Source organism: Camelus dromedarius, chromosome 28, assembly GCF_036321535.1.
Source record: "Camelus dromedarius isolate mCamDro1 chromosome 28, mCamDro1.pat, whole genome shotgun sequence".
Lineage (NCBI taxonomy): Eukaryota > Metazoa > Chordata > Mammalia > Artiodactyla > Camelidae > Camelus > Camelus dromedarius.
In genome coordinates this window covers 15,029,741-15,048,042 of record NC_087463.1, presented here as the reverse complement: position 1 = coordinate 15,048,042, position 18,302 = coordinate 15,029,741, and the positions used below count along the sequence as shown (strand labels likewise).

The 18,302-nt window shown below is 49.5% G+C and overlaps 1 protein-coding gene across 6 annotated transcripts in view; it reads left to right on the top strand.

Annotated features, from left to right (window-relative positions):
- ALPK2 (alpha kinase 2) overlaps positions 1 to 15,708 on the top strand; it is a 125,738-nt gene extending 110,030 nt beyond the window's left edge. For 4 of the 6 annotated variants that reach the window (XM_064480374.1, XM_031441826.2, XM_031441825.2 and 1 more), the window contains 2 exons: positions 3,765 to 3,813; positions 10,969 to 15,708. In XM_064480374.1, the coding sequence (XP_064336444.1) occupies positions 3,765 to 3,813; positions 10,969 to 11,182 (263 nt within the window). In that variant the 3' untranslated portion in view covers positions 11,183 to 15,708. The remainder of the gene's footprint in view (positions 1 to 3,764; positions 3,814 to 10,968) is intronic. The other 2 variants (XM_064480376.1, XM_064480377.1) reach the window with 2 other exon arrangements.
- The last annotated feature ends 2,594 nt before the right edge of the window (positions 15,709 to 18,302 follow it).

Here is an 18,302-nt window from a genome sequence, read left to right as displayed (position 1 = left end):
CAGAACACACGTCTCAGAATTATGCCACAGAGTAAAGGAGCAAGTGTGTTTACACACCAGCTCCCTTTAGTTTCCAGCAGAGGCTGCTCCTGATGGGGGTGTCAGCTCCCCTGCCCTTCGCACCTGCGCGCGGGCAAGCCATGCTGAGCAAAGCAGGCTCCTGTGATCAGAGGAAGTTCTCAGGCAGAGATGCAGTTGTTGGCAGCTGGAGGTAAAGCATCTGCCACTGAGGTTTTCCTATTCCTTCTCAAATAATAATGCTGTTAAGAAAAGCCTGAACTATAATTGTGAACCTGCCGGTGTCAGACATTGTCACGTACAAGGACCCCAAGCTCTATCTATAGCATGGTGGTGAGGAGCCAGACTGCCTGTGGGTTCTCTTCCCTGCACCTCTGCTTCCTAGCTGTTAGCCTCAGGCAAATCACTGACCTCTGTGGGCCTCAGTACTTCCCACGGGGGTTGCTGTCAGGATTAAATGAGATAGTCAAACATTTAGTGCAGCATTGACGTAAGTGTTCCCTATCTTTAAAACTTTTCATTTTGAAATAACCGTAAACACAAGAAGTTGCAAAAATGGACAGAGGTTCCATTTACCCTTCACCCAGCTTCACCTAACGATAACCTCTTACCTCCTCACAGCACGTTATCAAAACCAGGAGGGTCACCCCGGCAGAATTGAATGAACGAGACCCTACCTGGATTTCACGTTTTTGTGTGCACTCATTTCTTCCTATTTCTGTGTAATCTTCATAATAACCCTGCAAAATAGATGTTTTGATCCCCATTTTACAGATGAGAAAACAGAGGCTTGGAGACAATGATAAAATAGTCTCCTGTCACTCGGCCAATAAGAAGAGGCCTCCAAGACTCCAGCACACTATTTCTGACTCTGAACCCCAAGGTCTTCCTGCTAAACCTCAAACTTACACGCATCTCTAGATGTCAAAGGCTCCTGGGAGGAGCTCCTTTAAGGTCAGCTGGGAAGTGCAATGTTACAGTCCTGCACCTGGGACTGGGCTGGAGGAAGCTTTATCCACTCACTTTCTGAAGAGGCTTTGCTAACACACACACATAAATATGGTCTTAACAGACAGCTCTCTTTTCTAATTGGACTGTCTCTACAACTGTTGAGGTTTTCCCATTCTCCTTCGGAGTTAATTTTGCATTAGATGTAGTTCTCCTGCTGAAAAGCAACACCCTGGGGCTTCATGCAAAGCTAGCATTGCTCCCAGGCACTAGTGAACAGCGGTAGAGGAACGTTCTATCTCCCCGTAAGTGACTTGCGGGGTTTCAGATGTTGGCAACGTGTTTCATGATGGCGTTTATTCTCTGCTGTGCCTGGGGAAAATCTTCTGATAGCATCACTGTAGCACAAGACAACGCAGCCACTCTCTAAACAATCCCCACGGTTTATAATTTTACTGAGGCCCTGGAAGTAGGATTTTCAAATCCCAGACAAACCCCAAGCTCAACCATCCCTGTCTCAGACTCTTAAGTTCTTCTCTCCCTGGTTGCCTTCGTTTGTTGATGGGACCGTGGCGAGTCCTAAGACAAAAGCCTAAGTCCTAGGTTTGTGGGGTGAAAGCTGGGCCTGTGATCTGGCCCTGAGGTCTGCACACTGGTGAGACCACCAAGGTTCCTAAGAAGCAGCCCCACAAATTACCCAAAAACTCGAATTCCAGAGAACAAACTTGTTGCCTTCTTCTGGCCTTCCATCAGAAACAACCTGTAGACTGCTACCCCCAACCCAGTTTAATAGCTGCACGCTATGCTTTAAATGATTATCCTCTAGAGACCCTTAATAACCTCAGTTGAATTGCTGGCAAATTATTAAGCTGAGAGAGAAAATCATATTCTACTTTTCCACACATCGGTGACAACTGGTCATTGTGAGACTCGAGGAAAAAAACTCTCAAGCTCAAGGACATTTTGCCAAATGACTTCTTATAATTGGACTTCCGTGCAGCTTAGAGCTGTAACTTTTAAATACAACTTTCCATGAAACAGTATGTCCAAAGAGGACTTTTGCAATTTGGGTTTTTTTTTGTTTTCGTGAAAGCAGTTCCTACCATAAAAACTACATGAAGTATTTCCATGTACATTCTAGTTGTTAGCAGCTTTGAAAGAATGAGATGAAGTGGTTGCCAGCTGTGAAAGGGGCTTTTAAAATGCTTGCTGGCTCACCCAGAGGGCCGTGTGGAGTGTGGCTCACAGGTGCCTGGCAGAGAAGCGGGCTCCCTCTTCTGTCCGATGAGCCAGCCTCCACAGCAGCACGGCCTGTGTTTTTGCCACATTCTGGGTGGACGTGGCTGAATCAGAGCTTTAACCCTTTGGCTTTTCTGAGCCTCAAAGAACAAGGCTCAGGGGTGGAGACCCATGGGACTAGGTTGCCATCAGACCTGACCCATAGAGTTGGCATTTGCCAGGAATGCCGGTTCCTTTGTCCCCAGCCCATACTGGCTTCTGGGCTGCGGGTCCCTCAGCGAGCAGGTCACTTGCTGGCCATGGGGATACAGTGACCATGGCCTGGCCTGGGTGGTGCAAGAGAAGAGGAGGGAAGACCTAGGTGGCCCAGCACCGTGGACCCTGTGCCCTTGTGAAAGGCCTGTCACTCAACTGAGATTAGGCGGAGGGCCACGGGGTTGGCGCCAGTGGCTCCAGCCAGCACCCCGGAGAGGCAGGAAGAGAATGGGTCTGGCAAGGAGACTCTGGAAAGGCCAGAGGCCATCCACCCCTGGGGCATCAGAGGATTGCCTTCCAGACCCAGGTGAGAGCAGGTAGACTCTACCGCAGGTGGTGGTGGCGGCAGTCTTGCCCCTCCCCTTCTTGCAAGACTATAGTGCTTTCCATTTTCTTTGAATCCCTGGTTCCCCAGCCACTCTCCCAAGAGCTCCTGCAGGGAGGGCAGAAGCAAAAAGACACCCCCTGCCCCGCCGTGCGCTTGGGATCCTACCAGGGACGCCTGTGCTCTTTAACTGAACCTGGCTGGGAGGCTCAGGCAGCTGTTTTGTAGATGCCGCTCCCCACCCCCGTCCCACCCAACCCTTCCCAACTTCCAGTGGTTTAATGGAGAAGGGTTCAGGGTAAGTATCAAAGGATTAGACCGTGGGAGACACAAATCAGCACCTCCAGGCCAACGTTAAAGTCTGCGTATGTCTCAGGAGTGTTTCCCTGGGTCTAAAGCCAACCCAGAAAATCTTCAATTCTGAATCAGAAAGCTCTGTCTAGGAAATGGGAAACCCTGTGTCTGGAGTCTGCTCTTGAACTAAACACGTGCCATCCTGAACTCTCTCGCTGTTGAGCTTGGCCATCCCAGCCCACACCCACTCCACCTTCTGTTGTGCAGGGGTTTTGACTTCCAGTGAAGAACAGGGAACAGACCTAAGCCCCAACCAGGGCATCACTGGGGAGAGAGCTCATGGGACAAGTGACAGGCCTCTGAGTCATTCATGGAGAACAGGCCTCCTGCCTCCACCAGCAGGGGTGGGCCAGGCAGGCAAAGGACATCACTTCCCTTCCCATAGGGCCCCCCAAGTTCCCTGAAGAGCTGGGTCAGAGCCGTGCCTTCCCCATCATAGTCCCATAAAGCTGGATGCACGTCTGGAAGCCTGTCAGTGTCTGCTGATGGGAACAAGGAGGGAAGCGGGTGCTCACGCAGGAAGGGAGGTTGTGCTGGGGCTGTCACTCTCTCCCGTGAACAGATGGCCTGCCCTTTTTGAGGAGCCCAGTGTAACACAGATCCCGTCTTTGCTCTCTTCTTATAGGTGTAGGAATGAAGTTAACTGACGTTGGCATAGCAACACTGGCTAAAGGGTGAGTAGAATAAAAGAGTGTATCATTCAACTCTGGGTTTCCAAACACCTCCCGGGCAGATGCTGTCAAGCTGGTGCTGGCAGAGGAGACCTCTTGTCCTAACTGTGGATGACAGATGTTCTTGGGAGGAATTCAGTTCACGTCTCTCTTACCTAAAATATTTATGGACTTTGTTCTCCCTGGTGAAACACGTTTGTTTCCTAACTTTGAAACAAGTCAGAACTATGTAAACACATTTCAAGATTAATTACTAACAGGAGTGCCATGGTGGGGGAAATGCCAGCATAAAGATCCTATTTTTCTGCATTTAATATCTTCACTACTAGAAGCATCTTTAAAATATACTTGCAACTGAGGGCAGTGAATTCAGTCTGCACACTTTGATGTATTTTCCCCGTACTTTTCAACAAAAAGTACTTTGGGCAGCTCCCAAACTTCCATGGTGATGATTACAGGAGCAAATAGCTACCGGAGAGCTGTGATTTAGTGATATTTTTGGGTGCTGTCAATGGTTTTGTTTTCCTAATTCAGCATAGGGTGTTGCTTTGCTCACTGTGGGGTGTGCCTAGGGGGCACTAAGATAACATTGTACAGGGGAATCTCGGTAACAACCTGTCCCTTCCGGCTGCTCTGCTTGACCACCAGTGAGGAGAAAGCAGGCTGTTTGTGATTCTTGGTGAAAATAAAGTTCTGGTTGGAGCTACCATGCCTTCGCCCCCTTCTCCTGTTCCCATGTGCAGGGACCATTTGTAAGGAAGAAGAGATGAGGGGGCAAGTGACTTTTAGAAGGAATGGCTTGTGTTTTGAAATGTAGATTTGAGTATGGAGGTTTCTCAAAGAACTAAAAATAGAACCACCATATGACCCAGCAATTCCACTCCTGAGTATATATCTGGAAAAAATGGGAATTCAAAGAGATACCTGCACCCTAGTGTTCACAGCAGTATTATTTACAATTGCCAAGATATGGAAAGCAACCTAAGTGTCCAATGGATGAATGGACAAAGGTGTGTGTGTGTGTATACACACACAACACAATAGAATACTACTTAGCCATAAAAGAATGAAATTTTGCCATTTGCAGCAACAGGGATGGACTTGGAGGGCATTATGCTAAGTGAAGTAAATCAGACAAAGACAAACATTGTATGATACAGATTATGTGAAATCTGAAAAATACAACACACTAGTGAATATAACAAAGAAGCAGGCTCATAGATATAGAGAAAAAACCAGCGGGGAAGGGGGAGGGCGACGAAGAGGCACAAACCCATAGGTATGGAATGAGCTACAATAGGGATGTATGGCACAACACAAGGAATCTAGCCAGTGTGGTAACTGCACATAGAGTATCACCTTTAAAACCTGTGAATCACTACACTATTCACCTGTAACTTATTGTACATCAACTATATGTCAATTAAAAAAGAAGTAGGTTTTATTACTGTCCAGGTTTGAAAGCAACAGATCAGGAGACAACTGTGCTAAGGGGACAGCTGTCACTCAGTTCTCAAGAGGAGGGGGCAGGCTAGGCCCTGGGGGGCTCCATGGGGGAAGCACCAGGGTCAGTCAGGAGGCAGAAGGAGAGAGGAGAAAACACAGACAAGAGGTTTTTTCGTGGATTTCAAGGGAAGGAATGGGTGGGGCAGGGAGGTAAACAGGCTTGGAATTGACTAACTTGAACTATCCCAGCAGGTTCTCGGGTGTAAGGGCCGTCTGGAGTCATCTGGCACCTGCCCTGGGGTGACTAGGGAGGTGGGTGGTGGCCCCGAGTGCGAGACCCCAGTAGAGGAGGCAGTGGGCACGGGCTGTGGATTGGTTGGTTGCCCTAGGAGAGGCACTCGAGAAGGACAACCACTGTTTCTCTTAACTTTCATGTTAATCAGTCTGATTCGTGAAGTTCTCACCAACTACACAAATGCTTCTAATTCGGTTTCAGAAGTAAGATGCGGTTTGAATATTCCTCTTCTCAAAATCTGCTCAGGATAGCACAGCTTTTTGTCGGAACTGTCTCTGTACTCCATCCCCGCTGCTGAGCTGAGCCCTAAATGTTGAATGGGTCACGGCATTAGGACCTGGCCTTGGGCTAGTGAAGAGAACAGGTCAGGAGAGGAGAACAGGGGTTTCAGAGGCTTGGGTTCAGATCCTGGTCCTGCCGCTTGCTTCTGATTCTCCTGGTAGTAGCCTTGCTTCTTGTCATAGGAATGTGTCTGGCCCACATGATGGGAAGGCGATGGTACATCTTGGTTTGCCCAGGACAGCACCATTTCATGCCTGCCATCCCAGCATCCTGCCTAGCTAGTCATTTGTCCTGGAAAAGTTTCCCCATTTCAAAAATAAATTAGGCAGTGCCTCTCTTTGCAAAGGGATTTTCCTAGACCCCAGAATTGCCCAAGTTAAAGCTTTCCTTTACAGGCTCCTTATTCCTTGCAGGACACTGCAGATTTGGGCATCATCCAGACCTGGTCTGAATGCTGGGTTCTTATCTTACCAGCTCTGAGGACATGAGACTTAGTTCTCGAAGCCCCTGATCTACAGTACGAGGACGGGGGGTTGTCTTGAGGATTCTCCTGGTTTGTCTACCTCCAGTCCCTGAAGCTCAGTCTGTGCTTAAGAAATCTTGGTTTCCTTTGCCCCTGTTGCCTCAACCCGACAGCAGAGTAGGCAAATTCCATACCATTATTTGAAACCACTTTCTACCAAAACAAAGCAGAAACCTGCCCAAGAAGTTTCAAACACTAAGATGAGCTAAAGAGTGTGATTATTGAAGACATGTTTTAAAAGCATCCTAACAGCTTCCAGGAAACCTAGACTATATTTTTTTTCCTCCTAATTTAAAAAGAAATCCAATCCCTTTGGTTTTGTTCTCAGCTTTAATGTGACTTATCTGGCCTGGGACAGCTGCCCAGCACCCATTAGAGCTGATAGCTGGAGCCCACAGCAAAATGTTGTCTGTAAAGGGTTGCTAACTGCCTCCCCTCCCGAGGATTGGTCAGGGAGGAGCAGGGAGGAGAGAAGGGAATTCCGAAGCATCTGAGAGCTATTACGGATACTGGATCATCTTGTCCATTTTTAAAACTTTTACTTAAACTTCTTAAGCCACAATTTCTTTCTCTAAAGAAATGTTTCTTAGCACAGTTTGAAAAGCTGAAAGAGGAAACTTTCCTGAACGGACAAGGGGGAACTTGGAGGCCCCTAGGACGTGTGTCCATCCGACCTTACTTCCCAGTGGAGGAGGAGGTTCAGGGAAAGGAGGCAGCCTGCTCACAGGCTGCATGGAGTAAGGCGCCCTGAGGAACAGGGGGCAAAGTTCTCCATCGACAGCCAAAGCTGCAGAATGGAGCCCAGTCAATGGGAGAGACTTGGAAAGGGTTCAGACTGCAAAGGCAGCTTGCAGACAGGCAGAGAAGTCCAGTGGGAAGCCATCGTGAGCAGGGGAAGGAAAGGCTGTGGAGCCTGGCACATGCAAGAGGGCTTTCCGAGAGCAGGAGAGGAGCTTGGTGGCTAAGCACTGATCGGGCGCACTCTTGATTCTCAGCAAGCGCCCTGCATGGGCTTCATTCATCCACACTGGAAAGGGAGAGTCGCTTGCTCTCCAGTGGCCTGCAGAACGGGTGCTCCTGTCCCAGGAAGCAGGGCTCTGTGTGGGCGGCGTTACACGTGTTCTTTTAACGGCACTAGAAAGAACGCCAGGTGTAGGGGGAGAAACAGGAGGCAAATCTGACTTTAATAATTATCAAGAATGACAACAATGCAGTTAAAACAGAAAGAAAAAAAATCTCCCAAATTTAAGGTCCACTCTTTCTTGGCCAGCAGTGGTCAGGACCTTTTGCAGGAAGAGGAAGCGTTGGGTCATTTAAAGAAAATACTCCCTTATCTCAACCTCAACCATATGTTTGGCTGCAGACACCCCAGTAAATGGCTTGTTCTCTTGTTTAGTGAAGTTAGAAGGTATGATACTATTTTAAGGGTAAATCATTTCTGATCTTAGAAAATAGGGGACTGTCACGACTTACTCATTTTAATGCAACTTTACCTAGGAGTATGATCTTAAAATTTAAGGTAAACAAACCAAAATCAGTCTAAGCCAACACCTGGGTGGGGAGCAGAGCTGCACATGTCACAGCGGGTCCGGCAAACACACCCCTGTCCCCAGCCAGCAGTTGAGTTTCTGGGGAGATGACGAGACTGCAGTTTAGCCACCAGAGGGCGCCAGAGCCACCACTCTCGTCCACTCTACTCTCCGAAAAAGCCCATTTTGTGTTGGTGGATTGAAGAAAAACCAAAGTACTCTGAGCAGTAAGCATTGGACCTAAATAGGACAGATAGGAATAGCCACAGAGGTCCCCCCTCCCTGTGGCCGCCAGCCTTGCAGCTCTACCTTTGGAAGAAAAAAGGACGGGGGTGTAGGGTGCATGGCATGTTTCAGGCACCCCTGACCTGGAACCCAAATTCAGGAGACCCCGGACAGAATCACAAACGGCTTATTCCCCACTAAGAGGGGCAGATGTGAGGGGATAAGAGCCCATATCAATGCAGGCTTGGGGAAGGACAACTGCCTTAAGAAAGTAGTCCTGTGAGCCATGAGACAAGGAACATGAACACAGATGCCCATGTGCAGTCAGCTGAGTTCCAGAAGAAGGCCCCCCACCCTGCCAAGGGCAGCTCACTGGGGAGGCCTGTGTGCTGGGGGCAGAGGAGCGACAGCCGCCTGGGGGCTTAACCCAGTCACAACTCCGAGACGCCACCGCACCTGGAGAGGAGGGACTGAAGCACATGTGGGATCGAATCAAGAAACGCACCCATAGGCTTGTGTGTGCACGTTAGCGTGTACAGGGTGTGTGGTGACTCCAGGCAGACTATTCAACGCAATGCATGAATCTGCCAGGAGGGGAGGAAGCAAGGGGATTTGGCACAGAACTTCCTGACACCCTAAGTGCTTTGTGCATCAGGCCCGTGTCGCTTAGACCCCACCCCAGACTTCCTGAATCCAAACCAGCACTTTAACAAGGCCCCTGGGTCATCTGTGTGCACCACTCCCAACCAAGGTCAGGATTGGGCTTTCCATCATATCCGACAATCGCTGGTCCAGATGACCTCGCATCCCACCAGGGAGAGCTTAGGCACGAAGGAAACGCAGGCAGACAGGCAATTTCAGCTGTTTTCGTGGTCTCCTACGGGAGAGGATAGAGATGTAAAGATGACATGGTTGGCAGTGGAATTTTTTTTCCCACCCTGCTAGATTCAACATCTGTCTTAGGCTGACTTTTTCTTCAGTGAGGGATCTTGGTTTTTAAAACGGAGTCATTCTTCACAAGACTGTGGACTGTGGGCTCCCGGGTGGAGGGGTGGGGCAGGCTGGATTCGTAACAAATGTGTCAGGATGGAGCTGCTCCCTGAGGCTTTGGCTTTAGAGATGAAAGTAACCTTTCATGCCCTTAACAGCTTAAAACCCAGCTTGCATTTCCTAGGGGCAAGTCCACAAATCTCAACTCATTCATTTCAAGTTGTTGACCTTTATGATTTCTGCCAGCAAAAGGAGGTGGCAAATTTCTTGAATCATATTAGCTACAGATTCAGTGTGATACCAGTATTACAGACTTTGGGTTTTTTTTTTTTTTTTTTTTGCCAGTTGGATGTTTGGCCCTCCTAAACACAGAACTCGCTCACGCCCAGCAGGACTGGCTTCCTAGATGGACAGCCTGTGCAGCCGAACAAGGACCCACACTCAGATGGGCCCTGGGCTTCGTTTACTGCGTGTTCTGCTAAAAGTCTTAATTATCACCCACGGAACCCAGGTTTTTGATTTGGCACAGGGTCCTGCAAATTATATCGATGGTCTCGTGTGCCATGCACACCCCTGCCTCTCCTCTGTGCCTGGCTAATCCCATACCCTTCAGTCTCAGCTTCAACATCTGGTCCACAGGAAGCCCCATCAGCTGCACCACGCCGGGCCGACGTGAATTGAATGTCATCCACTGTGTGTCATGCACTGATCTAGGTTGTTTCTGTGGATTTTCTCATTTCATCATCTGTTTTTTTTTTTTTTTTTTTTGAGTTATAGTCAGTTTACAATGTTGTGTCAATTTCCAGCGTGGAGCACAATTTTTCAGTTACACATGAACATACATACATTCATTGTCACATTCTTTTTTGCTGTGAGCTACCACAAGATTGTGTATAAATTTCCCTGTGCTATGCAGTATAATCTTGTTTATCTATTCTACATATGTCTGTCAGTATCTACAAATTTCGAACTCCCAGTCTGTCCCTTCCTACCCCCCTGCCCCTTGGCAACCACAAGTTTGTATTCTATGTCTGTCTCATTTCATCATCTTGACAATGCCTTCCACCAGCTCTCTTGTTGGATCTTGAGGGGATTTGGGGTCCTGGGGACTTGTCCATTCAAGGAGGACAGTAACCTACCATGATTGAGATGTGAAAACACAGTCATTTACAATTTTAATATGAAATGTCCCAACCAAAAGGAACAGCCCCTGAGGCCACTCCTGGGCAGGTCAGCATGGTTCCTTCTGGAGCCTGCCAGAGACAGAGGCCAGATGCTTCTCCTCGGGGGAGAGAAGGTGCAGTGGCACAGGAGAGAGCCCTCCGGTAGGAGGAAGGCGGGGGCAGGTTGCTAGTCTTGTCTCTCACACCCACTTGCCTTATTGTCCTAGGCTGGCCCGTGACCTCTCAGCCTAAATTCCTTTAGTAAGTGGAAGGGTCTAAACTTGATCACTTTTTCCAGCCCCAAAGTTCTAAACTTCTTTATTCAGAACCTTTGGGTGGGATGCAGTGGCTTTCAGATCACCAAGAGATCTCATTTTATCACGAAGGTCCAGCACTAGACACTAACTAAGAGGGGGAAAAAAAAAGCTATAAAATGCTGACATAGCAGAACCGCCAGCACCTAGAACCCCGGTCTGACCTTAGTCTCTCATCTTTGCTGCGCACACTGGCTGGACTTTGCCGTTCCTTAATTGCACAGGTTTTGTCTTTTCTATCCATAGTCTTGTCAACCATTTGGCGACCCTTGCCTGAAGCAGGAATAAATATATTTTCCATGTGCTGTTAGTTTCCCCTTTGATTTGTTTCTTTTAACATCGGTGAAGAGTCCTGTTTTTAAAGATTGTTTCCCTCCACCCAAACTCACAGGTACAGAGGATTTAAAGGCAACTGTTCCATGACCTTCATTGATCAGTTTAAAGCACTACACCAGTGTAACAAGTATTGTAAAATGCTGGGGCTGAAGTCGCTTCAAAACAACCAGAAACAAAAGAAGCCGAGCATCGGGAAGAGCAAAATTCAGTCCAGCTCCACAACCGTGAAGAAGACGGCACCCGGGACCCCAGCCGACAAGAAAACCTAACGACTCCTATTAACTAACAGTCAGCGGCTGGCGGCATGTGGTCTTGTGGGTAGAAATCTGGGAACACCCCAGAGGGAACACAGCCTGCAGAGCGACCCAGAGCTGCCTCCCAGCTGCCTCCCAAGCTGCCACCTGCTGGCTTCCCGGAGATGATTTTAGAGCAGGATTTGCAACCCGACCCACGGAGAGACTGAATCAATTGTCCATCTCAAGGATGTCTTTGTACCGTTAGCATTTGTACCGACCTCAGATTAGGTGTCTGTATTTGCACATGGCTGTCTTGTCAAGGACCGCGGGCTAAGCAGGGTCTGTCCACAGCCCACGTCCTCCCCGCCCCCATTCCTGACCTCGGGATTTCTAGGCACATCCGGCTGCTCTACCAACAGAAGGGGTGAATTCCTTTCCTGGGTCAGGCGTGCTCGAGTGGATTATGCTGTTGTGGCTGGAGGGGGCTCCCAAAACGTCAGGCAGTTTCCCATCACTCTTCACACATCCCGCTGTAACGTTCTGTTTAATTAAATTCATGTTTAGACAGAAGCTGTAAGATGCACATACTAGTGCAGACATTTGGACTTTGCCGTATTTCACATTCCCCCAGGAGGGATAATAGTTCCTGATACATTTACCAGAGCACAAAATAGTTGCTTCTGTGTTTTCCGCCCATTCTTACAGCACAGCTTGGGTTTGGTCCACTTCTCTTTCTAAATCCGAGCTCCCTAAACCCAGGGCTGCCCCCTCGAGGGATCGCTCTGGAAGGTGCGTGCAAATCCTGGCGGGAGCACCGGCGCTCACAGCGTCCCGGCCCCTCCCTCTCATTCACGGGGGTCTCCTCCCCACCAGTCTGGGTCCTGCCCAGCTGTGCAGCAGAGTGGCCACAGCAGTTTGCACTGGGCAAGAGGAAGCGGTGCAAAGACAGTTCAGGGACCGTCTCCCTCACCCCAAACTGAGAATGTCTCAAGCCCCACCAGTGTTGTTATTGTCTAATTAAGACTCTTTAGAGCAGTTTTAGGGGTACAGAAAAACGAGTGGAAAGTACAGAGGTCCCATATGGCCCCTCACCCCGACTCTGTTATTTCCCCCTCGTCATTAGCATCTTACCCATGTGATGCCTTTGTTACAGCTGAGGAGCACCCCAGGACATCGGGATTCACGGACGTCCACAGCTTGCACCAGGGCTCATTCTGTGCTACTCTACAAGGACATGTATCCACCACGACAGTATCTCACAGAGTCGTTTCACTGCCCCCGAGAAATCCCCTGTGCTCCACCGATTCCTCCGTCCTTCCCCTGAGATCCAACTCTTAGTAGCCACTGGCTGTCTCCCTAGTTTTGCTTTTTCCAGAATGTCACAGAGTAGGAGCCCTATTGGAGGTAGCCTTCTCAGAGAGCTGGTGGTTTCAGATGATGCAGGTGCACTCCCTGACCGCAGCTGGGAGGAGGCGTCTCACTGGAAGTGCGCACAACCCCCCTGGGATCTTGTTAAAAAGAAAACAAAACGCAGGCTCCAATTCGGTCGGTGTGGGGTGGGGCCTGAGACTCTGCATTTCCAACATGCTCCCAGGGGATCTGCGTGGTGGCCCGGGGACCACACTTAGGAGGGGCATGTAGACCACAGGCAGGAGGGTCCTGAAGTGTTGAGGAAGTGAGGAGGACTAGAGTTCAAGCAGCGGTCGGCCGGGGAAGCACCCAGCTCCTTGGATCCTGACCTGGGAGGCGGGAGGGGGACACGCCGTAGTGCCGGCGGTGCCAGGTGATGGCTGTGCCCAGCTCTGCAGGGCAGCAGGCTTCCACGGGAGATCCCGGCTGCTTCTCCTTCAAAATACACCCTCCTCAGGCACGAGGTTTAGACAGAAAGGAGAGCATAGATGGGATTTTTGTTTTAAAAAGGGATTTGAAAGAGAAACCTTCAGCTAGTCACAGAGCATCTTTTCGGAAGATCTACCATCTCCATTTTTCTTCTAAAGGGATCCCTCCGGCTGCAGCTTACAAAATGCTCAGTTTCCGGCGAGGCAGCCTGTAGCCTGCTTCCCCGGCACAGGCCCTGCAGCTGCATTTGGCAGTGGCGCTCTCTGAAGTTCCATGATAACAAAAACGCACAGGCACACTTTGATTGAAATCAGTGTACATCCATCAGCGTGGGTGTGACCAAAGCCCCTTTCAACAGATCAGGGAACGTTCTCTGGTAATTGTTTGTAATTATAAAAACAATATCAACACAGGTGTTCAAAAATTTTAAAAATTACAGAAAAGTGCAAAATGAAAAGTCAAAGTCACCCTGTAACCCTAGCTCTAGCTGGCTTTGAATTTGGGCTTGGAGAGACAGTGGAAGGGAAAGGAGTTTCTCCCAGATTTGGCATTTTGCAGTCAGCCCGGGGGTGGCGTGGCTGGAGCTCTCCCCTCCTCCTTTCAAGGCTGTTTAGATGTCTCTTCAAGGGGCCCTTACTGTTTCCCATAATCTGATTTCATCTGTTTAGAAATACTTGGAGGACCGGAGACTGCAGGTGTGCCCACGGGGGACTTGCCTCCACCAATGCAGCCAGGGATGGCCTTGGTGGGGCTGAGTGGCCATCTATCTGGCCACCCACACCCTGACCGTCTGTTCTGAGATGAATTGCAGGCTTCCTCGCATCGTCAAATACCTGGGTGGGTGTGCTGTGAGCTCTTATACTGAGGAGTTGTTCTCAAAAATGCCCACACCCATTGCCACTGTTTTCTTTCTTTCTCTTTTTTAAGTGGAGGTACTGGGGACTGGACCCAGGACCTCGTTCTTGCTAAGCACGTGCTCTACTGCTGAGCTGCACCCTCCTCCTCTTCCGGCCCCCCTTGCCATTGTTTTTGCTTAGTTTCCACCACGTCCAGTTTCTTTGGTTTTTCCCATTTGTCTACGTGAGGTGTTAGGTCTATAAACACAACAAACGCTCAACCCAGGGCTGAGCTGGGATGGCCTGGTGGGTCCAGCTGGGGACTTTGTGCCCGGTGCCTACAGGATGGTCATCTGTGTGTGAGCATCTGTTTCTTAAAGGGCTCGGCAGTGGGGCTCTGTGACAGGCAGCTGACAAAAATAAATGAACACCTCATTAAAATGGGCTTGTTTTCAACAGCAGGTTCATCGCTAATGAGGTTGGCAAAGAGATGATGCCTTCCTGCCAGGGGCATCGTGTTCTGGAGAGGTCTGGACTTGGATGCGTGGCTGGCTGGCCTGTGTGAATATTTCATGTTCTCTTTTGTACCAGCGCCTCCCCAACCATGCTTCGGATAAGCCCCATAGTAGCAAAGGGTTTCAAAAGATTCTTATTAAAAAGGACACCAAAAGGAGTAGCAATTACTTTCTAATCATAAAGTGCTCTCTTTTCTAAATATACACCATTCTGTGTGTGTGTTAGGCATGTTTTCAACGGCACGCAGATAGGAGGAGCCGGCTCAGCCTGGGCCTGGCTCGCTTCCTTCGTACACGCTTTGCTCCGCTGGCCCATGTGTGCAAAAGTGAACAGACTGGCGTTTCTCCCCCATTTAGATCTGCAGATGCCACTTGCGCTTAAGTAGCTCTAAAAAATCAAAGAGACACACAAACCTCTTCTGCCTTCCAGCAAAGGGTATGTTTTCCAGATCTTTGCTGTAGCAGCTCTGAAGTCCTCGAGAGCCGGCTCGTTCTGAAGCTTGTTCTGTAAAAGCCGAAAGGCAAGTTGGGCACCAGGTTCCTCTGTGTGGTCATGTGAGCACAGACGTCAACTTCATGATGCAATGAACAAATATTTAAAGTACTAATTGTACCACTAGACCAAGAATGTTTTAAATTCTAATTTTCATGAGGCCCATGTGGACCCAGGTAGAAATCATCTCAGAGGCTTTTTTCAAGTCACATGTTCTTGATCGGATATGGCAGTCAGTACCGGAAGCAGTTCTGATGGAAATCTCACCTCCAGCTCATGGTTTCCTCTTTCTCCATCTACCTCTACAGCGATACATTGCCCACGGTGCTTTCCTTGGTGCCCGTGCTCGTTTCCTGGGGCGCCAGAACAAAGAACCACAAGCCATGGGGCTTAAACAACAGAAATCGTCTTGCAGTCCTGGAGGCTGGAAATCCTAGATCGAGGGGTTGGCAGCTCCCTCTGGGCTCTGGGGAAGTCTCTGTGCTGCCTGCTCCCTGCCTCTGCCCTACCGCGGCATGACCCCACGTCCTAAATGAGCAAATGGTCCCCAGTGCTCTCTGACCACAGATTTAAAATCCCGCCACCACCCTGTGGGCCTCGTCACTGTCCCTCCTGGATCCCCTGCTGCTTGCTTACTGGCTTCTAATACGCTACGTGGTGGACTGACTGATTCTGTTAAGTGTTTCTCTCCCCAATTAGAGTGTAAGCTCGTGACAGAGCTTTATCTCTGTCAGAGATAAAGACAGAGATCTTTTGTTTACTGATGTATGCCTAACACCTAGAAGTGCCTGGAACCTGGCAGATACTAAAAATAATCTACAACTGTAAATTTTATCAATGGCAATGAAAAATACAGTTTAAGAGGAAAATGAGAAATCATGTCATATGGTGGATTTGTGTGGAATACATTTTTTTTTCAGGGTTCCGTTTTTAAGTCATTTCAAAATGTTTTATTGGTCCCGTGCTGTACAGCCTCTCTATGAAGGGGGCTAGGCAAAGCTTTAATAATTTTGCCACACGTCTCTTAAAAAAAAAAAAAAACTTCATTTTTTGAGCATCAAGGAGATGTTGCTGCCTTAAAAAAAGAAAAAAAAAGAAAAAAAATCCAGGAATTGCTGACAAGCCATCTGCACATCTCTCTGCTGTTTTTAGATAAGCACGGCTTTGATCAATAGCCCTTCCAACCTCCAGTTCCTCTTTCATCCTCCTGCTTTCTGAAAGAGGTGAATTTTGAGCAGGGCATAAAAGGAAGCGATAGATGAACGGTGAAGAAAGGAAGGTAGCCCCGTGGGGAGACTCTCAAGAGCCAGTGTTCAGAGGCAGGTGGAGGAAGGACCATCCCCGGGCGACAACCAGTGAGCCAGCCTGGGAACACAGGAGCTTTCCGCTGACTAGGGAGGAGAGAGGAGCAGACTGGGATGTGATGGAGGCAAGGTCTCTGCTGGTTGGTCAGAGATCAGCTTGTTTTTGTGGCTTCATAAGGCGCTAGAGGCTTAGCACGGATACAGCTCGAGCAGCTAGAATATGGAGAGTGTGGTGCTGCCCGGGAAGGAGGCAGGCTGGAGGACCAGAGAGTAGGGCGCCTTACCATGTGAGGCATCTCTGGGACGGCACACGGGGGGAAGGCACCAAGACCAGAAAGGCACTGTGTCTAAAGGGCTCGGAAGCAAGTCATGGGCAGCCCAGAGTGACCCAGAGATGGAAGGGAGACGCAAGAGCAAGGCAGAAGCCAAGCGAGGTTCACTCCAGCATCTGGAAACGTCCTTCTCGAGGCAGCTCTCCCCCGGGGGTCTGCCAGGCAGGTGCCAACCCTGCACACAGGTCACCTCCGCCCAGAAGGAGAGCAGGAAGGGTAGCAACTGGCTGAGGTGGGAAAATCTCGGCCGTCTCTGTTGGGCAGAGGAATTTCAGAAGAGGCAGCCGCTGTTTGCAGAGAGCCCAGCTGTTTCTCAGAATCAACAGACCACAGAAAAGTTCGCCCCTGATAATTGATTCACTCAGCACGGCTGCGGCTTCCCAGGAGGGCGTCCTGATTTGTCATCATTTATGTCTGTATCCACACATCTCACTAATGGTGCCTCGTGACATGGTCTTGAGGGTCGATGTGGTCTTTACTATTGTTTCCATATCTGCGTTACCGGAAACCAATAAATCAACCCCTCACCGCAGCGACTGGAGATTTAAATTAGATGCGGTCCTGCGCCCATGAATCATCTTCCCTGCCCTCCCTCCCAGGGATGAGCTTGAGATAAGGACCAAAAAAGGGCTTTTACCCCAGAGGATGTAGTGAGCTGAATGGAATGGCCCTCTACCGTCATCATTTCACCTCCAGGGTGCCAATCCCCTGGGCAGCCACTTTACAGAGCACGCGGAGTCCTGAAACCCCCAATCAAGCAAAATTCCCTTCCATCAAGCCCTACTTTAGCACCCCACCCCCTGCCCACTTTGCTGGGGTCTTGCTGTCACTACCCTCAAGCTGGCCTCCCGTGTCTCAGGCCTCAGTGCCTCGGGCATGTTTACTGAGACACCCGCTGGATGGGTCTCTCCATGAGTCAACATGGAATTTCTCAGGGTGCTTATGACACGTTTGATCCAATAAGTTCAGTCTGTTCTATTTTCATCCTTTTATCTTTATTGCATAACAGCTCAAGAGAGTTGCCACAGTGTATATAAATATATGTGTATATGTATACCGCTAATCCTAAATGCATAGCATGTGAGTGGGCGATTCAAAGGTCACTCTGCTTTGTCCCGAAGTCGTGAGTTAATCACTTCTCTCATTTGATATAGAGCTAGCCGGGTGCTGCCCTGACTACGGGACACTCCTCATACTTAGCCTCTGTTGGGGTTGGGATGCTGGGGGCTCCACCACTCTCCAGAGCCCAGACTTCACCTTCCATACCCCCACTGCTGCTCTGGGGGCCCTCCCCTCTCTCTCTGAGAAAGGAGTTATTGTCAGAGCCGTTGAATGGGAGGGGTGGGTCCATTTGCAGCACTTGGGAATGGGCGCAGCCAGTCTCAGGTTGGGATAGGTGTCTGGACACTCCAGGGGCCTGAGCAGGCAGCTGTCCTGGAACAGTCACTCTGCAGTGACTAGTAAACAGCTCATGGGACGCCTAAAATTGTAGCAAACTCAATATTGTTGGCTGAGCCTCCAGGTGGCGCCCTCCCCAGGCCCAGTTCACCCAGCAACCCCAGGCCGACAGGCTCCCGCGTCCTATTCCTTTCCCCCATGACCCGCGCTGCTCCCGGTCCCCCTCCTCCCTGGGTGGGAAGAGAAAACGATGTCTTGCTTTACCCTTGGATTCTGAAAAGCCTGTTTGGGGGAAAAAGAATTAAAAACTGTGTTGTACTTTATTTCCCCCCCTTTTCCCCCCATTCTTACAGGAAAAAACAATCCACTTTTCCTGAAGGCTACATCATATCTCTGCCTCCCCACCACTAGAACAGCCCCTATAAGGGAAGAGAGA